The 18,486-nt window shown below is 37.8% G+C and overlaps 1 protein-coding gene across 20 annotated transcripts in view; it reads right to left on the bottom strand.

Moving 5' to 3' along the window:
* The window catches only part of LOC101735591 (epidermal growth factor receptor kinase substrate 8), a 63,436-nt gene that overhangs the window by 4,702 nt on the left and 40,248 nt on the right, over positions 1-18,486 (bottom strand). For 6 of the 20 annotated variants that reach the window (XM_062676556.1, XM_062676561.1, XM_062676558.1 and 3 more), the window contains 8 exons: positions 14,010-14,399; positions 13,421-13,608; positions 9,774-9,866; positions 7,605-7,745; positions 6,481-6,578; positions 5,657-5,781; positions 3,921-4,064; positions 2,768-2,816 (listed from right to left, as the gene is read on the bottom strand). In XM_062676556.1, coding sequence (XP_062532540.1) covers positions 2,768-2,816; positions 3,921-4,064; positions 5,657-5,781; positions 6,481-6,578; positions 7,605-7,745; positions 9,774-9,866; positions 13,421-13,608; positions 14,010-14,399 — 1,228 coding nt within the window. The remainder of the gene's footprint in view (positions 1-2,767; positions 2,817-3,920; positions 4,065-5,656; positions 5,782-6,480; positions 6,579-7,604; positions 7,746-9,773; positions 9,867-13,420; positions 13,609-14,009; positions 14,400-18,486) is intronic. The other 14 variants (XM_062676559.1, XM_062676563.1, XM_062676560.1 and 11 more) reach the window with 3 other exon arrangements.

The raw sequence follows: 18,486 nt of genomic DNA, 5'->3' as shown, positions 1-18,486 counted from the left end.
GCGCCACCATGTTGCTCAAGTTATAAGTCGTCGCAACGGACATGCTGAGGACGGCACAGCAGGCCGGAGGGACATCCAAAGCGATTTGATTAAGGAAACGAATGTGTGTTGTGTAGTAATTGATCATTAAAAAAAAGTTTATTAAAATTAAAATGAAATTTTTTTATTTTTTTTATTAAAAACTTATTTTACTTTCGCTTGTTTTTGAATAAAGCCTTTCATGAATAGCTTGTTCCGTTTGCGAGTTTCGTGAATTTCAAGAAATATTCTCTAACTAAGGATGGAACTCTTTTTAGAAATACACAATATAAAAATTTTTTTAAAGAATTTAATGTATAAATAGTAAATACAAACATGATTAAAATATAATATGGCGAAGTGAACGAGCCGAAAGCAATTAAATTATAAAGATATATTTCGGTTCGTACACCCCGTTTCATATTTCGATATTACAATCTTCTTCAATACAAAAACATGGCCATATTTTATTTTCACATAAAACTACTTTTGATTTGTGTAAACTTTTTTTTTTTCAATGAGTTAAATAGACTCTTTACAATATAACAGATAAAATATTAAGTCAAAAGAAAACTAAAGTATCGATTCTAAACGTATTATAAACATAGCAAAAAATTCAGACTTTGTTTGAATTAAGAAAAGGGACTCGAATGAAAGAAATGAATGTAACATTACCGCGAACCAAGGCAATGTTTTTAGGTTTTTAATTTTTTTTATCAGCCTTTATATCAGGTCTATAATGAGCAGAGGGCACTCTATTGTGTGAGAATCGCAGTTTGAGTGTTTTTATTTTAAATTAGGTTGGTAACGACTCAAATATTTAGTACACAATCCAATGATACTCTAACATGAACATTGCAACTTGAAAATACATTTGGCCGCCCGCACACTACAACAATCATTGCGCACGAAACCTTAGACGCTGTTTGGTATTCGCGCATTAGAACTCTCCAAGTATACAATGATCTCTGCTTGGAAAGTCTTACGAATTTTAAGCACGAATGATTCCATGAAAAAAAACAAATCTAAATGCAACAATATGAAACAATCGTTATAATGGAAAGAAAATGAAAAAAAAACCAGAAAAAACACAACATTTAAAGCATTACAAACAGTTTCACACAAACAGCAACATGTAACATTTAAGCAAGAACGGAAAACTATATTTAAGGGCTTGTTCCGATATTAACGCCATCCATCTTAAAAAAATATATTTTAGTTTTTTTATCATGAAGTTTGTACATGAAGTTGGTCTCAATGTGCAACTAGCAAAAAGGTCATTCTCCTTATTGTTCGTTTACAAATGGTAATTAAATTTGATGAACAATATAAAAAAAAAAGAAAATACATTCTATTTCGATAACGACAAGGTATATTTTTGTGACAGAAGTGCTGAGGTAGAAATCAAGCTGGTAAATATAAGTAGAATAACTCAAAATCAAACTTTATTAGTTACACAGTAATTATAAATTTTAAATTTAGTAATTTATTTCAATGCGCAATCGACAGGAGCACAAGACGAAATAGTCTAATATTTTTAAAACGGAAAGTGAAAAAAAAAAACAAAAATATACTACTCGATACAAGTTACAATTGATATAGTACTTTAAAATATAAAAAATATATATTATAGATATACCAGCATACAATAAATATTTACTTAGTGTAAAATTATAGAAAAAAATATGACTAATATTTTATTAAGAATTTAATACGGCACGTACAGTGCAGTGTGGCGGTTTTAGATTGACGAGGTGGGAGGGAACAAAATAAATAACAGGTATATTTACTCTCTGCTTTACTTTGAAATTTTTCATACTAAACGCTTACCGCGGTTAATGAGTTAAAAAAAAATAGCTAAAAAAAACGTCCAAATAAATAAAGTGGTATATACACTTTGTAATTATCTTCGGTGTAATTATTTTCAGTTGTATGAATGTATGAATATTTAATACGTGAAAGAAAAAATCGAACGTGAGTTTAATCCTAAGCAACGGATCTTTTTTTAAAGGGAGTACGTATATTAGCATCGGTGTTGCCATCTCTTAACCGTTAATAATCTCTTAGAAATGCAAATCAAAATAGATTTTAAAATTGAGCACTCGAAGTTCTATATTAAATAACTTTAATACGAACGGACAATGTTAATGTAGATGTTTTGTATTTATAACAAAACATTATTGAAAAATTTAGCTATTGAACATAGTGCAACAGAGCTTTAATAAGAACTTTAATCGTAAAAATGGGATCTCTTAATTATCTTACAAAGTTTGTTCGTAAAAAAAAAATGTTGTTAAATAACCTATCGTGATTTAGTAACTTTTGAATCGCTTCTGCTGTAGTAAAACCTATTCAAAAAACACCGCGCGGTAAAACACTGATTTCATGTACATAGATGACATCATCTTTATCTATACTAATATATAAATCTACAGTGGTTTTTACGGACGTTGTAACTACTGAACCATGCATCCGATTGACTTGAAACTTGGTATTAGAAAATACATGTACTTAATGGAAATGGACTTAATGGATTTATGAGTGTTGCACTTGGAATAATAATGTCAATTTTAGATGCCCAGCGAAACGGGCGAGTACGGCTAGTCGTTTCTATTATCGGTTGTCGATGGTTGACGGAGTTAAAAGTATCGGAACTCGCCCTTTTTGCCGAGTCGTTCCCGGCGGACCCAGTCCGCGGCGCCGGGACCTCCCCCTCCCCCTCCGCCTCCCCCGCGGACCCCCTCCCTACCCGGTGCCGCAGTGGGACTGCTGCCGCCCGAAGCTCTCCCCCCGCCATCCTGCCGACAACGAGAACTCGGATAACAAAATCTCAATCGAAATCGAATCTCAGAACTGGGTATTCGAAGCGTTTCACATTCAACGGCCCGAATCTTGAAGTTTCTCCTGTGTTATTGAATCCGACTGGGACTCGGATCCGGATCCCGTTAAAAAGTACTCTAATTGACGAAACAGCTTAATAATAAATCTCTTTCTGAGAACATTCTGAATTCTATGCTTTCGAAATATATCTTTCCTGTTGTAAGATGCTAGATTCGATGGCAGACTAAGCAGCAGCATTCTATGAGGCTAATACCAGCCTACCAGTGCTGCCAACCGACATTTGCAGTATGTGAAGCGTATTTTATAACAGCACGGTTATGTATCACCATAGTTATGGTTACGCTGAAATATCCTCTCAAGGCTATCAGGTTAGGTAGGAAAAAAAAATTAGTATCGCCATCTGGACTATTTCTGCTGCGAAGCTGACGCGGTTTTAACTCTGTTTTAACGGTGAGGCAGCATTTGTGCAATACAATTGGATCTTCGACCTCACGTCTCGTGATGGGTTGTGGGATTTCCGTTGTTATGTCAACGGTCTAAGCTGACTTCTTTAAACAATATGAGATTGTTTAAACATCACGGATTAAAAACAAAAAGAGTAATCATGTTATAAATATTAATCAGGGACAGGATGGCTGCCAGAAATTTCAGAGAAGAACTTTCTAATGCAATACAGGTAATTCTTCTATAACAATTTATAAGAATTATGAAAAAATAAAAATCAAATCAACAATATTACTGGTGGTAGGACCTCTTGTGAGTCAGCACGGCTGAGTACCACCGCCCTGCCTATTTCTGTCGTTTAGCAATAATGCGTTTCGGTTTGAAGGGTGGGGCAGCCATTGTAACTATACTGAGACTTTAGAACTTATATCTCAAGGTGGGGGCGCGTTTACGTTGTAGTTGTCTATGGGCTCCAGTAACCACTTAACACCAGGTGGGCTGTAAGCTCGTCCAACCATTTATGAATTAAAAAAAAAAACTGGTCCAACCAGCGTATTGAACTTCTGCCTGTGGGCCAGCCGGAGTAGTATTAGTGCGTAAATGTTAAAAGTACGAACCTGGTAATGTGTGTATATCGGATTAGGGTAGAGGTGTGGTGACGAAGGCGGCGAAAACGCGGGAGCCACGATGGTGTGTGGCACGTGCGCTGACACGCCGCGTCTGTTACGTGCCTTCCACCACTTTCTCGAATCATCTAGAACCTGATATAGAACAATGTTGGATGAAAGATTACGTCATGAATTTGAAATTTTGACACATTGAAACACCATGAAAATAAGTATAAAGTAAGTAAAGAGACCTTTCTCGAAGTCAAACATATTTCAGGACTTAATTTTGTAATACAAATTGTAATTTGCTTAATTACTGGTGGTAGGACGTCTTGTGAGTCCGCACGGGTAGGTACCACCACCCTGCCTATTTCTGCTGTGAAGCAGTAATGCGTTTCGGTTTGAAGGGTGGGGCAGTCGTTGTACTGTAAAAACTGAGACCTTAGAACTATTATCTCAAGGTAGGTGGTGGCATTTACGTTGTAGATGTTTATAGGCTCCGTCACGACTTCACATTAGGTGGGCCGTGAGCTCGTCCACCCACTTAACGCATTTAATGTCGAACACACTGCGCTGTGGAGGATCGAGGGCCCGGACTCACGGCGCCGTTGTGCGTGCATTGATCAATATATTGATCTTATAAGATCGCTACTTTACGCATATGTCCATATGCGTCACATAATGCTATCAACACGAACGGTGGAAACGGTACATACTGCTGCATAAAAAGAAACATAATTACAAGCCCGGCGCCGTGTGCTCGGTTCCCAAATCCTTCATGGCGCCGTGTGGTTGGCATTAAATGTGTTAAGCAATAAATAAAAAATACAATCAATTTAAACTAGCCGTATTTGAATAAACCCGCAGGAAGCCACTTTTTTTTCTACTGAAATACGTACTTAGCTCATGCTTGAGATTGGGAGAATTTGCTAGAATTCTGAACAAGATTAGAACTTACCTCTAAATACTCTCCCCTAACGACACCATGGAAATAAGTATAAAGGAAGTTAAGAGACCTTTCTCGAAGTCAAACATATTTCTGGACTTCATTTTGTAATACAAATTATAATTTGCTTAATTACTGGTGGTAGGACGTCTTGTGAGTCCGCACGGGTAGGTATCACCACCCTGCCTATTTCTGCTGTGAAGCAGTAATGCGTTTCGGTTTGAAGGGTGAGGCAGTCGTTGTACTGTAAAAACTGAGACCTTAGAACTATTATCTCAAGGTAGGTAGGTGGTGGCATTTACGTTGTAGATGTTTATAGGCAGATATGAAGTGGTTACCGGAGTAACCACTTCACATTAGGTGGGCTGTGAGCTCGTCCACCCACTTAACGCATTTAATGTCGAACACACTGCGCTGTGGAGGATCGAGGGCCCGGACTCACGGCGCCGTTGTGCGTGCATTGATCAATATATTGATCTTATAAGATCGCTACTTTACGCATATGTCCATATGCGTCACATAATGCTATCAACACGAACGGTGGAAACGGTACATACTGCTGCATAAAAAGAAACATAATTACAAGCCCGGCGCCGTGTGCTCGGTTCCCAAATCCTTCATGGCGCCGTGTGGTTGGCATTAAATGTCTTGAGCAATAAATAAAAAATACAATCAATTTAAACTAGCCGTATTTGAATAAACCCGCAGGAAGCCACTTTTTTTTCTACTGAAATACGTACTTAGCTCATGCTTGAGATTGGGAGAATTTGCTAGAATTCTGAACAAGATTAGAACTTACCTCTAAATACTCTCCCCTAACGACAGTTAATTCTTTATCGTTATTTGCAGTGCGAGGGTAGGTGACGCGCACAACGCGGCCTCCCCGGGCCGCAACGCCCCGGGCCCACGCTTCACCCAAATCTGCTGAAAAAATTAATAGTTTATAATATATAATATAATATAATAGTTTATAATATAATAAATAAGTTTAAAAACCCTGTCTAAGGGAGTTTATATTTTTTAGAGTAGTCGCTCCCCAATAGTCGAAATTCGACTATAATTAACTGTAATTAAAACTTTGACAATTATTATGGTTCTATTGTCAAAGACTTCTTTAATCACAGATCTCATCTCCTTTTTATCATCGCACCTCCCGCCATCGGAGCAGAGTTCATCCATATTATCTGGAACCGCTGCGTTCATTGACAGTGCGTTTCCAAAGATTTTTTTTGCCATGTACCATCCGGCTTTGGAATGAACTCCCCTCCACGGTGTTTTCCGAGCGCTATGACATGTCCTTGTTCAAACGAGGCTTGTGCAGAGTACTTTATGGTAGGCAGCGGCTTGGCTCTGCCCCCGGCATTGCTGACGTCAATGAGCCTTAGTTCAGGCACGGAATGTTATTATTATTATCTTGCTTTGCAAGAGACGCGTAAACAATTTTGAAACATAAGGCTACAAAAATATAATAAACAAAAATTCAATTGTGGATTCTCGTTGGCTCTTTTGATTGACAACCGACCACTGGTCTATAGTTTCGTTTTTTGTTTAATCGAAATTGGATGCCTTTCTAATTGTTTATGGACAAATTGCATTCGGAGAACTGTCGAGACTATTGTTTACCTTCATCTCTGTCTGCGGGGCGATACGGGGGCTCTCTGTCGGGCGATGAGGCAGCGGAGCCCGAATCTTCGCGGCCGATTGGTGGTCTCAAGTTATTTCTGAAATTTAATAATAAAATTTCTCATGTAACAGAACTGTATCCTTTTTTCAGCTTGAGGCTGTTTCAGCTTTGTCTTAACGTGTAGGTGAGCTCACGGGGCTCAAACCGGGCGTGTTGCTAACACTGGCCCTAGTAAGCGCAGTGCTTCGCAGAATCTACCACCGGATCGGAAACGCGACCCACTGAGAAGATCCAGCGAGAAACTCAGTGGGCTGTGTCTATGGGTTAATTTACCAGTCGAGCCCTTCGTTGCAAGCGACGGGTTCAGCGTGCACCGTGACCAGTGCTTGAGGTACCTAAAAGCACCGTTAATGGATCGGGAGGATCCTTAATGACGTGATGTATACTAATGGCGGGTACTGAGAATGGCGGGAATTACCTTGGCCTCTTAGGTTTCGTAACGGTATCTCTAGCATATTGTATTAGATGTAATTTTGCTTTGCCTTAGAATGGTAAAGTAGTTAGTATAACAAAATAATCTATTTTCAAGCTTTATGTCGATTAAGCTGATGCTCATTGTTAATAAAGCCAATCTCTAATGACACTGTCTAATTTTCCTTAGACGGGTAGATGAGCTCACGGCCCACAGGTTGTTAAATGTTTAACGGAGCCCATAGGCATCGATAACGTAGATACCGCCAGCCATCCTGAGCATCAATTCTGAGTCTCAGTTTTACAGTACAGAATGTTTATCTTGAGACGTGTATAGCCACAGATTACTCCATCTGATGGATAGCTCATTTAATTTTATGTTTTGCTTCTATAGACAAATTTCATTATAGGAAATATATAAGGATGATAGCACACATCTCGTCATTACAGTAAATTGTAATTCATATAAGTATTCAACACTCAATGTGAAAGGTTGTAGGGATTTAACAAAGGTTTCCAAATTGTCATTTTTTAAACACACAGTAGAGATAAATAAATTACAATCAATCGAAAATCGATTTGTATCATGAATCGATAACATTAAATTGAAAATCGCTTTGCGTCGAAAATCGATTTTCAATTAAGATTCTACCTGGCGAACGGAGCGTATTGCTCGTTGTATATCTCGGGTTCCTCTCGTTCGAACGTGAAACCCGCCACCTGCCCGCCCTCGCTCCTTTCCACGCCCCGTTCCATTGTACCCCTGCCCAGCTCGCTGCGTCTGGGCGATGACCTTCACAAAGCGGACGAACACAATATGATTCGCTGACGTCACAAACATGCGACAATTCGAAGACACTACGCATAATTTTTTTTGCTGTTGTCGTATATTATGTTAAGAATGATATCGACGCTTGAAAGGCAAACGTGACTAAGCGACAATGTGCGAACTTTACAGTAGACTAATTTAAAGTTGAAATACCTGAAAACAAAATTTATTATAACGAATTCAGCTGTAGTAGAATCTAGCTAGTAGCTGTAGGATTGAAATGATTTTAATATACCTAGAAATATAATTTTTTTTGCGCATCGAATATGGTTATTGCCTATCATTTATGTACAAAGCAGTTATTGTAGCTTAGTCACGTTTGCCTTTCAAGCGTCAAATATGAAGTTAGCGCTCTGTCAAGTTTGCAAGTAGCGCCATCTAGCGTATTGTTTTGATATTTCCAAAATCGATTTTTGCAATAGTCGATTTTATGATCCAACCCATCCATGATCAGTTTAAATACTAATGTTAAGTAGGAGTGGGTGATATAAATCGTATATAGATTCAATATCTATATATCGCAGCAATATCGTTGAATCCGATATCGCCCCGCACGAAATCTATATATCGATATCAACCGATACACGATATTGCTCGATGTGATGCGCATCGGCATATCGTACCGATTCGTGAATCGAAATCTATATAACGATATCAGCCGATACACGATATTGCTCGATGTGATGCGCATCGGCATATCGTACCGATTCGTGAATCGAAATCTATATAACGATATCAGCCGATACACGATATTGCTCGATGTGATGCGCATCGGCGTATCGTACCGATTCGTGAATATCAGCAATATTCGTTTGGTTCGTATCGAATCGGCCAGAGTGAGTGAGCGGACGATAGGGATATCATGTGATGAATGAAACAGAAACAGGCATTATCCATACAATTATAAACCTTATATTTAAGTCCATACGTCTGTAGATTATTCTTAGTGTATCAGCAGGATACAATTTAGGAAAAAAGTTTCAACTTTCGACCCTAATTAGAATGCAGTATAGCCTATTTGCACCGTTGAATTTAATTTCACGCGCTTTGACCTTGAACTAAAATTTTTGGATAAGTGTTTATAAATACTTAAAAGTTTTTTGTGTTTGATTTTTAAAGTACACATTTTTCTATTTTTAGTTGAATCCAAATAATTGAGTTTATTTGTTGTGTTTGTATTAAACTTTTGAAAGTTTAGAAACTTTTATTTTAACATAAACTTAGTAAATAATAAAATTTCTGAATTAATTTTGTAGTGTATGATGTATAAATATTATCAAATGAACTTCTAAATACGTCTCCGATATTTTCTCGAGACTTCATCTAGGCAATACTCACGTTAGGTACCTTAGGCGCGAACGAAATCGCGAATGTTACCTAAAATATATGTATTTAGTATTATGAAATATTCTACCTAATCTACACGCTTTTGGTATATTTTGTAATTTTAAATTAAGACACAAAATACTAAAAACTGAAAATAATGTAGCCGGTCCTAAGCCTGGTAAAAGCATGAAGGAAAGTTTTTTTGATATTTTTATTTTCATGTTCTTTTTATTACTTTAAAATCATATTATTATTATAAATTGATATCAGAAAACCAACCGTATAACGTTGACTTGAATCTATATCTACTACAATACTATATCATCGTATCGTTTCAAATCTCAAATATCATGAATCGAGAAAATCTACTAGCATCCATCAATATATAGATTCAGAAAATATATAGATTCAATATCCGATATTGATCCTCGATATATAGATACGATTCGATACGCGGCAAAACCGATATTACCCACTCCTAATGTTAAGTATAAGTTATTTGATCCATTCTCATGATACATTCAATTGAATACACATTAAATAATCTTTAATTAAATGTTATTAGCAAAATGAAACATTAAAAGCATTATGTTGATCTAATTTTCTTAACGACATATTACACTGTGATGATTCTAAATGTTTCAAACTATTCATTCGTATATTCACCTGCGTAAAGGTTGGTCATCGACTTGGTAATCTGGAGTCCATCCGTCCATGAAAACCGGTTGATATGGTGGTATCTGTGTTTTCCATTGCTCCCTGTAAAATATATTTTTTTCAAATATTTTTTTGTTATCCGATGAACAAGCTGGCTTGGATCCACCTTGAGATATTGAGTCGAGGACCCAATTATATTGTTTAACATCTTTCAAATCTGACAACAGCTAATGATGAATGTTACGCGTTAAAAAAAAAATTAAAAAGTATTTCCAAAAAAATACGTCACGTATTTTAGTCAGGCAACATTTAGGTAATGATAAAAGTTACATTGCTTTGCGTTTATTTTGCTATAAGTATTCATATGAAGCTCTAAACAATGAAAATATGGTTTTATAAAATCATTCAAATGTCAAACGTACGAACGAAAGTATTGTTTTAATGTCATTAGTAAAGATTATGTGAGTCGACTATTATCAAAGCTGGCAATGTGACTTTTGGACAATTATTGTTAAATCAGAAAAACGAATTATTGACTTTGTATTTCATTGGCAGTCACAAAACTCTTCTGAACGACATCTTAGATAAATAACAGGTTAAGTTAATACTTTATTTAATGCAGGTTTTGAAGCATATTCTTTGAAGGAGACGATTGATATTCAAATCAATCTGTATTGCCATATCAATAACATTTTTTTGTCCAAATGCACAGATTGCCACCTTTGATAATAGACGACTCATGTAGCCTATGAATAGTCACACGGCATCAGTCATTTGCTTCAACTATCAAACTCAAACGATTGTGATAGCTGGGGACAAATCACCTGTGAGCTTAGTGCGTGTTTTTTCTAACGTTGTCGATAGCGTAAAAGTTAACTCAAATTTGTATGCAGTTGGAACAGCGCCCCTAACGGCAAACCTAGGCAAACATTCCAACTCCATGCAAATTGAAGTTAACTTTTACGCTATCGAGAACGTTAAAAAACTCATACTAACCACACTGGCCCCCAAACCAAGAATACTACAGTACTACAGAACCCAGAGACTTATAAACGTGCTATATGCGTTGAAGTATATAAATAAATAGATATTTAAACATCCAGACAAAGAACAAACAAGCCTGCTTATCACACAATTGTTTGGCCGATGTGGAAATCGAATCGACAACCTTAGACCCAGCGTCAGGAGCGTTAACTATTGCGCCATCGAATGAGTCAACAGATTGAAACAGAAAATACTAGAAAGAGACAAAAATATAACCAATATGTTACCATAGTATCATAATTTTGGTAAATATATGTGAAATTTGGTTTTTGTAGTGTGCGTTTCGTGAAATATTATCTATATATCTTTTTTTTTTTGCTTAGATGGGTGGACGAGCTCACGGAGCCCATAGACATCTACAACGTAAGTGCACCACCCACCTTGAGATAAGTTCTAAAGTCTCAGTATAGTTACAACGGCTGCCCCACCCTTATAACCGAAACGCATTACTGCTTCACGGCAGAAATAGGCAGGGTGGTGATACCTACCCGCGCGGACTCACAAGAGGTCCTACCACTAGTAAACAAGACCAGTAAAACCAGTAAGCAACATGGATGTTTTTGTAGTGTGCATTTTATGAAATATCATGTTTATATCTGAAGGCAAATTATACCAATTACTAAAATCTCTCTGGTATTAAAGGCTTCGTCAAACAGAACGCGTAATTAGCGCGCATCAGAGCGCTAAACTGACGCCGCGCTATGACGCCGAGATGTGTTGTAATACTATGGTAACCGCTAGAAGTAATAGTGTTCTGTGATGGTAACATACCGTCAAACAGAGCCCCAGCGCTATAAGTACGCAGCGCTCTGTCGCGGCGTTAGGACGCTTTGACGTCAGGCGTTGTAATCTTTTACAAATTTTATTTTAGCGTCGGAGTGAATGTGTATTAAAATAGTAGATAATGCCCGAAAAAATTATATAAATTGTAGTTAGAAAATATCCATGCTTATACAATGCCACATTTGAATCACTCGATTTCTTAATACTTTTATATTTTCACACTGCTATCGAAAGGCACTATAATTTGGCGAATGCGTTGCGTCAAGGAGCGTTGGGCTCATCTAGTCAATTTGTGTGACATGAAAAGAGCGCGACGTTAAGTACGCGACGCTAAGTACGCGTTCTGTTTGACGAAGGCTTAAAGCAACAGCTATAAAACGACCTTTGGATTAATTTACAAGGATTCCAACGAAAAGACGATATCAATAGATAAAAAAAATTATAATATTGCTTTTTGATAAGATTTATGAATTTATGATTTATTAATATAATGACTCAAAATTATACAAGGCGAACGTTATTTGAAGTTTGACAAAAAAAAAACTTTTACGATTTTATAAGAACGATTACATCCTTATTTCGTCATCATTATGACAGCATCGGTCCGCAGACATCTACTGCAGAATATAGGTCCTTTCATGGCTCGGTCTCGGCTTGTCCACCTTGTGGGACTCCATTTAGACTTAGCTTTCCGGTACGCTGTATCTACTACACTTTTATCCCTTATCCATTGTTACTTCAACCATTCAACCCTGAGGCCTATCTCAGCTACCATGGTTGTCCTATGAACCTCCTCATTGACGCAGGGAAATTCTGATCTTAGCAACATCTATTATTCTTGAGAAGATTTGAGCCTTCCAATAAGGCCTGTTGTTAGCGAAATAATAATTATTAAGCTCGTATTATTAGCGAATTAAGTGGGTGTGCATGCTTTCCGTGAATGAAGTCGGACAATTGATAATGTATCATCATGTTTGTCCCGCATAATGTTCTTGTTCGATGATTTTCATTCATAACGACTAAACACAGAAGCATGTAATCATTGTTTATCTCTATGATACAGTGGTACTGTATAATGTATTAATTTTGACGGATTAAAATTCTTTGTATGTAATTCAAAAATAGCTTTATCGTTTTTACAATTATTTGCGCACAGTACTGAGGAAGAATGTTAATTGGTTGTTTGGATGCGAGTATGACAATAAAAATAGCTAATTTACCCCGAAAAAGTAGTTTTAATTGTGCCTTTTTTATTCACCCCCGAGACGTGCTCCTCGATTTCATTAGGGTTCCATTTATAATTCAGAAAGCAAGACATCGCAACTTCCCTCGACAAAGAGTTGCTTTTGCTACTTTTCAACCCATAGATAGACCTTTGTTCTTATTCTTCTTACGCTTGCTTCACATTATATAGAGTCGACGTAGCATGTTCTCTTAACATGTTGCTTAGGGATTTTGTAGTTTTACGTAAGTATATCCGTGAATCTGATGTCACCTCTCATCCATTGCAACGTGCCAAGCAAACCGATATGCGTTTAACCGGTCTTTAACAATGTTATTAGATAATAACGTCCTTCAAACGCCAACATACGCCAGGCTTGTGTAATGCTATAGTAGGGTACAATAAGTTCACACTGTTAGATGGCAGTCTATTTCGGTCATAAGCCCTTATTTAAATGGTGGGACACTTATTACAATATAACTTTCTCTTCGACCTTATGTCTCGAGTCCCCCTCAGTGGTCTTAAGGAGCATTTGTTCCTCTACAGCAATTTAGGAAGCTCTGTCGAAATTCAATGACTTTAAAGATATAAGGATGATAATAATTACCTGGGTATTAGCCAAGCGTCTCCTAATGAGTGCCACAGTTCAGTTTCTTTGCTTGTCACGCAATTCGCCAGAAGGTTCAAGGCCTCCCTCGTGAGGAGAGGTTGCACAACCCTAGCTGGGAGACGGCCGTCGGCGACGTCCTGTGCTGCGTCCACAATCAGCGCCAGCGGTGTGAACAAGAAATGAACCTAAAATACAATGAGTTATAATTTAATTTATTATACCCGGTGATATTTTGAAGTGCGCATACACTACGGTACACTACACTACAATTTTTACGTTTAAGTAATTCTTCTATTTACTTTATCCCACTAATCACAATGTACACATGTACAAATCAATTATCCATATTGTAAATTGATCGGATATACAATTTTACTATAGACTATATAACTGTCAATCTTCTTGAGAAATACTGGGTGTTTGGACAGAAAAATGGCAACAGGAATGAATAGGAGTTGTGAGTGAGAAAATAACTGAACTGAAAGAAAATAATGATAAACTCATACGGATGTTAAATGAGTTGAAAAGTTTAAACTATAGTATCAAAGTAGAAAGTAGTAGTAAAGTGTAAAATCATTGTACTCACCAACTCTGGAGCATTCGGGTCATGGATATGAGCTCTCAAACGTGCCAACAGATTGAAGGACAGCTTAAATTTCTGCAAAACATCGACAAAATCACGCTCTGGCGGAGGACGGGTTCTCATTGCGAGCATTCCTTCACCAGCCGCCGCTCGCTTGCCTCCTCGGGACCTTCTCCTCCTCTCCAATTCCCTTGAAGCTGCAGCCGCATGCTGTAATCTTGCTATGAACTTCTCTATGTCGTCGAAGCAACGGTTCAATATGGCGATGTCTTGTTCGTATAGACGCTCGGAGCCTGTGGATGAAGCGTCGTCTCTTTCGCCCCCAGAGCCGCTACGGTCTCTGTCTCTATCCCTTTCTCTTTCTCTGTCGCGGCCCAATTGCGCGGACATTTGCTGTTCACAAAAAAATAATGCTGTATAGGTTTTTTGGTTCTCGGACCATCGTTGATTCTGTTGCTTAAGTTTCGTCATGGATGTGAAAATATGATGAAACTTAAACTAAAAACATTTGTTCATGTTCCAAAAGTATTTTTTTACATCGCCAACTTAATTAGAGAAATCAATCGCGTTCAACCAAGATGCGCTTCCAGAGATCATATTATTATTTCCCTATCGTTAGCGTACGGTAGAGTAGTCATCGAATTCCAGAAAAAGGAAAGTTATATAATAATCCGCTCCTAACAATTAGAAACCGAGAACCGAAGGAAATGGAAGCTGATGGTACAAAGAGCCACGAAGGGCTTTCAGGGACACGACCTTCAGCAATGAAGTATGCGACTAAGGAGAGAAGAAGAATAATTAGCTCGCAGTCTTTGCAACGACGTCGAAATATTAGGAACTGTTAAACAAAACAAAATCGTGGTCTCTGTGTATTAACAAAACTGCCGAAGCAATTATTGGGATCGGGTATTGGATACTGGAAAGTAGAAGTATTATCTAAACACACCGTGGTTAGAAAAAAACGAACTACATTAAAATTAACCCTTTTTTATTGCTTAGATGGGTGGACGAGCTCACAACCCACCTGGTGTTAAGTGGTTACTGGAGCCCATAGACATCTACAACGTAAATGCGCCACCCACATTGAGATATAAGTTCTAAGGTCTCAGTATAGTTACAGCGGCTGCTCCACCCTTCAAAACGCATTACTGCTTCACGGCAGAAATAGGCGGGGTGGTGGTACCTACCCGTGCGGACTCACAAGAGGTCATACCACCAGTTAGATGTTTCAAATATGTTAAGATTGATTGCGTACAGTGGTCTTAAGCTTAGAGGCCGAATAAGGTGCGATATTTCGCGAATACACCGTAATCATCTTTGGATTCTGTCTTTGATATGTTTGAATTTATAACAAAAAGGTTAAAGTGTCAATCGAATTGTTACCGTTATTATCCCACTTCTTAGACTGAATACGTAATAACACAGTAAGCAATAAAACAAAAAAATCTTAATACAAACTTAATACAAAAACAATGGAGGTTTAGATTTCACGTCTTTTATTTGTGGATGAACTAAAAGAGGATAATTCACATCATATTATTATTATCTGAAGGTGGGTAATTGTGCTCACCACGTGACGTCGATGGGCTTCGGTAATCACTCAACTATTTTTTTCCTACCAATGCTGATATCCTTGAGAGGCTATTTCAGCTTCGCCCTAACGCATAGGTGAGCTCACGGGGCTCAAACCGGAGTGTTGCTAACACTGGCAAGAGCAGTGCTTCGCAGAATCTACCACCGGATCGGAATCGCGACCCACTGAGAAGATCCAGCGAGAAACTCAGTGGGCACACTCAAGACCTAGCGATTTGTGAACTAGCTTTCCCGTGCATACGACAAAATAAAAAATTAAAACGTACACAAATATTAATTTTTGTTTCAAATAATTCTTAGTGAATCTATCGTTGAAAAATAATATATAGAGAAAAAAAATTATATAACACAATCTCACACTTGGAATAGAGTAGATATAAACCACAATAAACTAAGCCAATCACAATTCACACAAATTTCTTACTAGAGCATTTTTGTTTGTACACTCACAATCATAACAGCTTCCCATTGCTGACGTGTATACGTGTGGTAGGTTCGCGTCATGACACCGCGAATTCAGCGCAACGAGTGATTTTTTATCGCACGTTATATGATTAAAATCGGTGAATACATAATCTTAATAATAATAATAATAACTCTTTATTTATATAACACCTTAATATGTACACAGTAAAGTAATAAAACAAAAGTCGGTATATAAATCGGCGGCCTTATCGCTGAAAGCGATCTCTTCCAGGCAACCTTGCAGGGAGAGGAATAAGTTAACTGGACGGTGCTATATCTTAATAAACTTACATAAAAATATATACTTAAATACACATGTGAAAAATAAATACCATATAAGATAAACTTACATACGATTAAATACAAATAAATACTAAAAATATACAAGATAAAATACAAAAGAAGTAGGAACTTATACAGTTATATTATAGAAGCAAAGTAGTGCGATTTCAATCTGGACTTGAAAATTTCCGGCGAGGAAGATAGTTTAACGCTTAAGGGTAACGCATTCCATAAACGGACAGCCTCAACCGCAAAGGAATGGTCATAAAATGACGTCCCGTGAGCCGGAAACTTCAGCATTAAATTCTCCGATGACCTGAGTGAATGAGAGCTTGCAGTATGTAGGAAATCAAAACGTTCCTGAAGGTAGCGCGGGGACGAGGAATTAAACAGGACACTGTAAAGAAGAGACAATATATGAACATTCCGGCGATAACGAATAGGAAGCCACTTGAGCTTAACTCGATACTCAGAGACGTGGTCATATTTGCGTAAACCAAATATAAACCTTATGATAAAATTTTGAAGCCGCTCAAGTTTATTTAGCTGGGCCTCGGTTAGATCAAGATAGCTGGCGTCGGCATAATCAATAATGGGGAGTAACAGAGACTGTGCAAGTGCAATTTTAGTAGATGTTGGAAGAAAATTACGCAACCTACGTAAGGAACCTGCAGAGGAAAATAGTTTGCGACTGACTGACACCAGTTGTGGTCCCCATGACAAACTGCGGTCAATGATAACACCAAGATTTTTAACGGTGTCACTAAACGGGATGTTTATCCCGTCAAGAGACAATTGGGGAAGATGTGTCCACTCTATCTTACTGCATGTCCTTTGGCTGCCAACAATTATACACTGCGTTTTTGTTGGATTCAGTTTAAGGCCGTACGCGTGACTCCACTCAGATAAGACGCGTAAGTCGCTATTCATAGTTCGAATAGCATCATGTAACTGAGGAAGTGGAGCTTGACAATACAGCTGAAGATCGTCTGCATAAAGGTGGTAGGACGAAGTGAGATTACAAGATATTGAATTAATGAAAAGAGAAAACAAAAGAGGAGATAAAACGCCACCCTGAGGCACTCCGGCAGATGTATTGCACCAAGATGAAATCGATTCACCAAGGCGAACACACTGTCGGCGTCCGTACAGGTAATTACGAAACCATTCAATCACAGTTGGAGATATGTTGAAGGAGCGAAGAACGGCAAGTAGTATGTCAAAATCAACCGTATTGAATGCATTGCTGAAGTCCAGCAGTGTCAAGACAGTTAACTGACCGTTTTCCATACCCAGGCGTATGTCGTCGGTGATTTTTACCAGAGCAGTGACTGTACTATGGCCAGGACGAAAACCGGACTGAAAGGGGTTCAGGAGATCATGACTATTAAGGAACGAACTCAACTGGTTATGGATAAGGCGTTCGAGGACTTTAGATAGGAAAGGAAGAATGGATATAGGTCGATAGTCGGAAAAGGATTTAGGGTTAGGTTTTTTTGGCAGAGGTATTATCTGTGCTTCTTTCCAAACAGAAGGAAACACACAGTTGGAAATTGAAAAATTAAGGATGTGGCAAAGAATAGGAAGCAGGATATCAACTAATGGGATGACCATATTACGACTTATACTATCTGTTCCGATAGCATTGGACGCTATAGAAAGGATACTCCTTCGAACATCACAAGCTGTGAATTGACGAAATTTAAAAGAAGAATAGTCAGGAGCGGTAATGTTAGAAAGAGAATTAATGGTAGATGACTTAACAACGTCATCTAATAAAGACGAAGAAGTAAAGAAAATGTTCATCTGATCAATGTTAATGTTTGTAGAATTACACTCTTGACGAGGTTTACCAACTCCTAATGACCTTAGAAATTTCCAGACTTTTGCTGGATCCTCAACTTTAACGGAATCATGAATGTGACGTCTTTGAGCATCTCTACACACCATATTGCAACGATTTCTGATCTTAACATAACGTGTTCGGTTAAACTCGGTTGGGCGCAACTTATACTTAGTCTTAGCCGCAGACTTTCTCCTCTTCAGATCTCTAATATGGTCAGTGATCCAAGGCGCCGGCTGATGTTTAATTTTTATCGCCCTTAAGGGAGCATGGATGTCATATAAACGGATCATTAGT

The sequence above is a fragment of the Bombyx mori genome, chromosome 27, assembly GCF_030269925.1.
Source record: "Bombyx mori chromosome 27, ASM3026992v2".
Lineage (NCBI taxonomy): Eukaryota > Metazoa > Arthropoda > Insecta > Lepidoptera > Bombycidae > Bombyx > Bombyx mori.
This window is presented reverse-complemented; position numbering and strand designations above follow the sequence as displayed.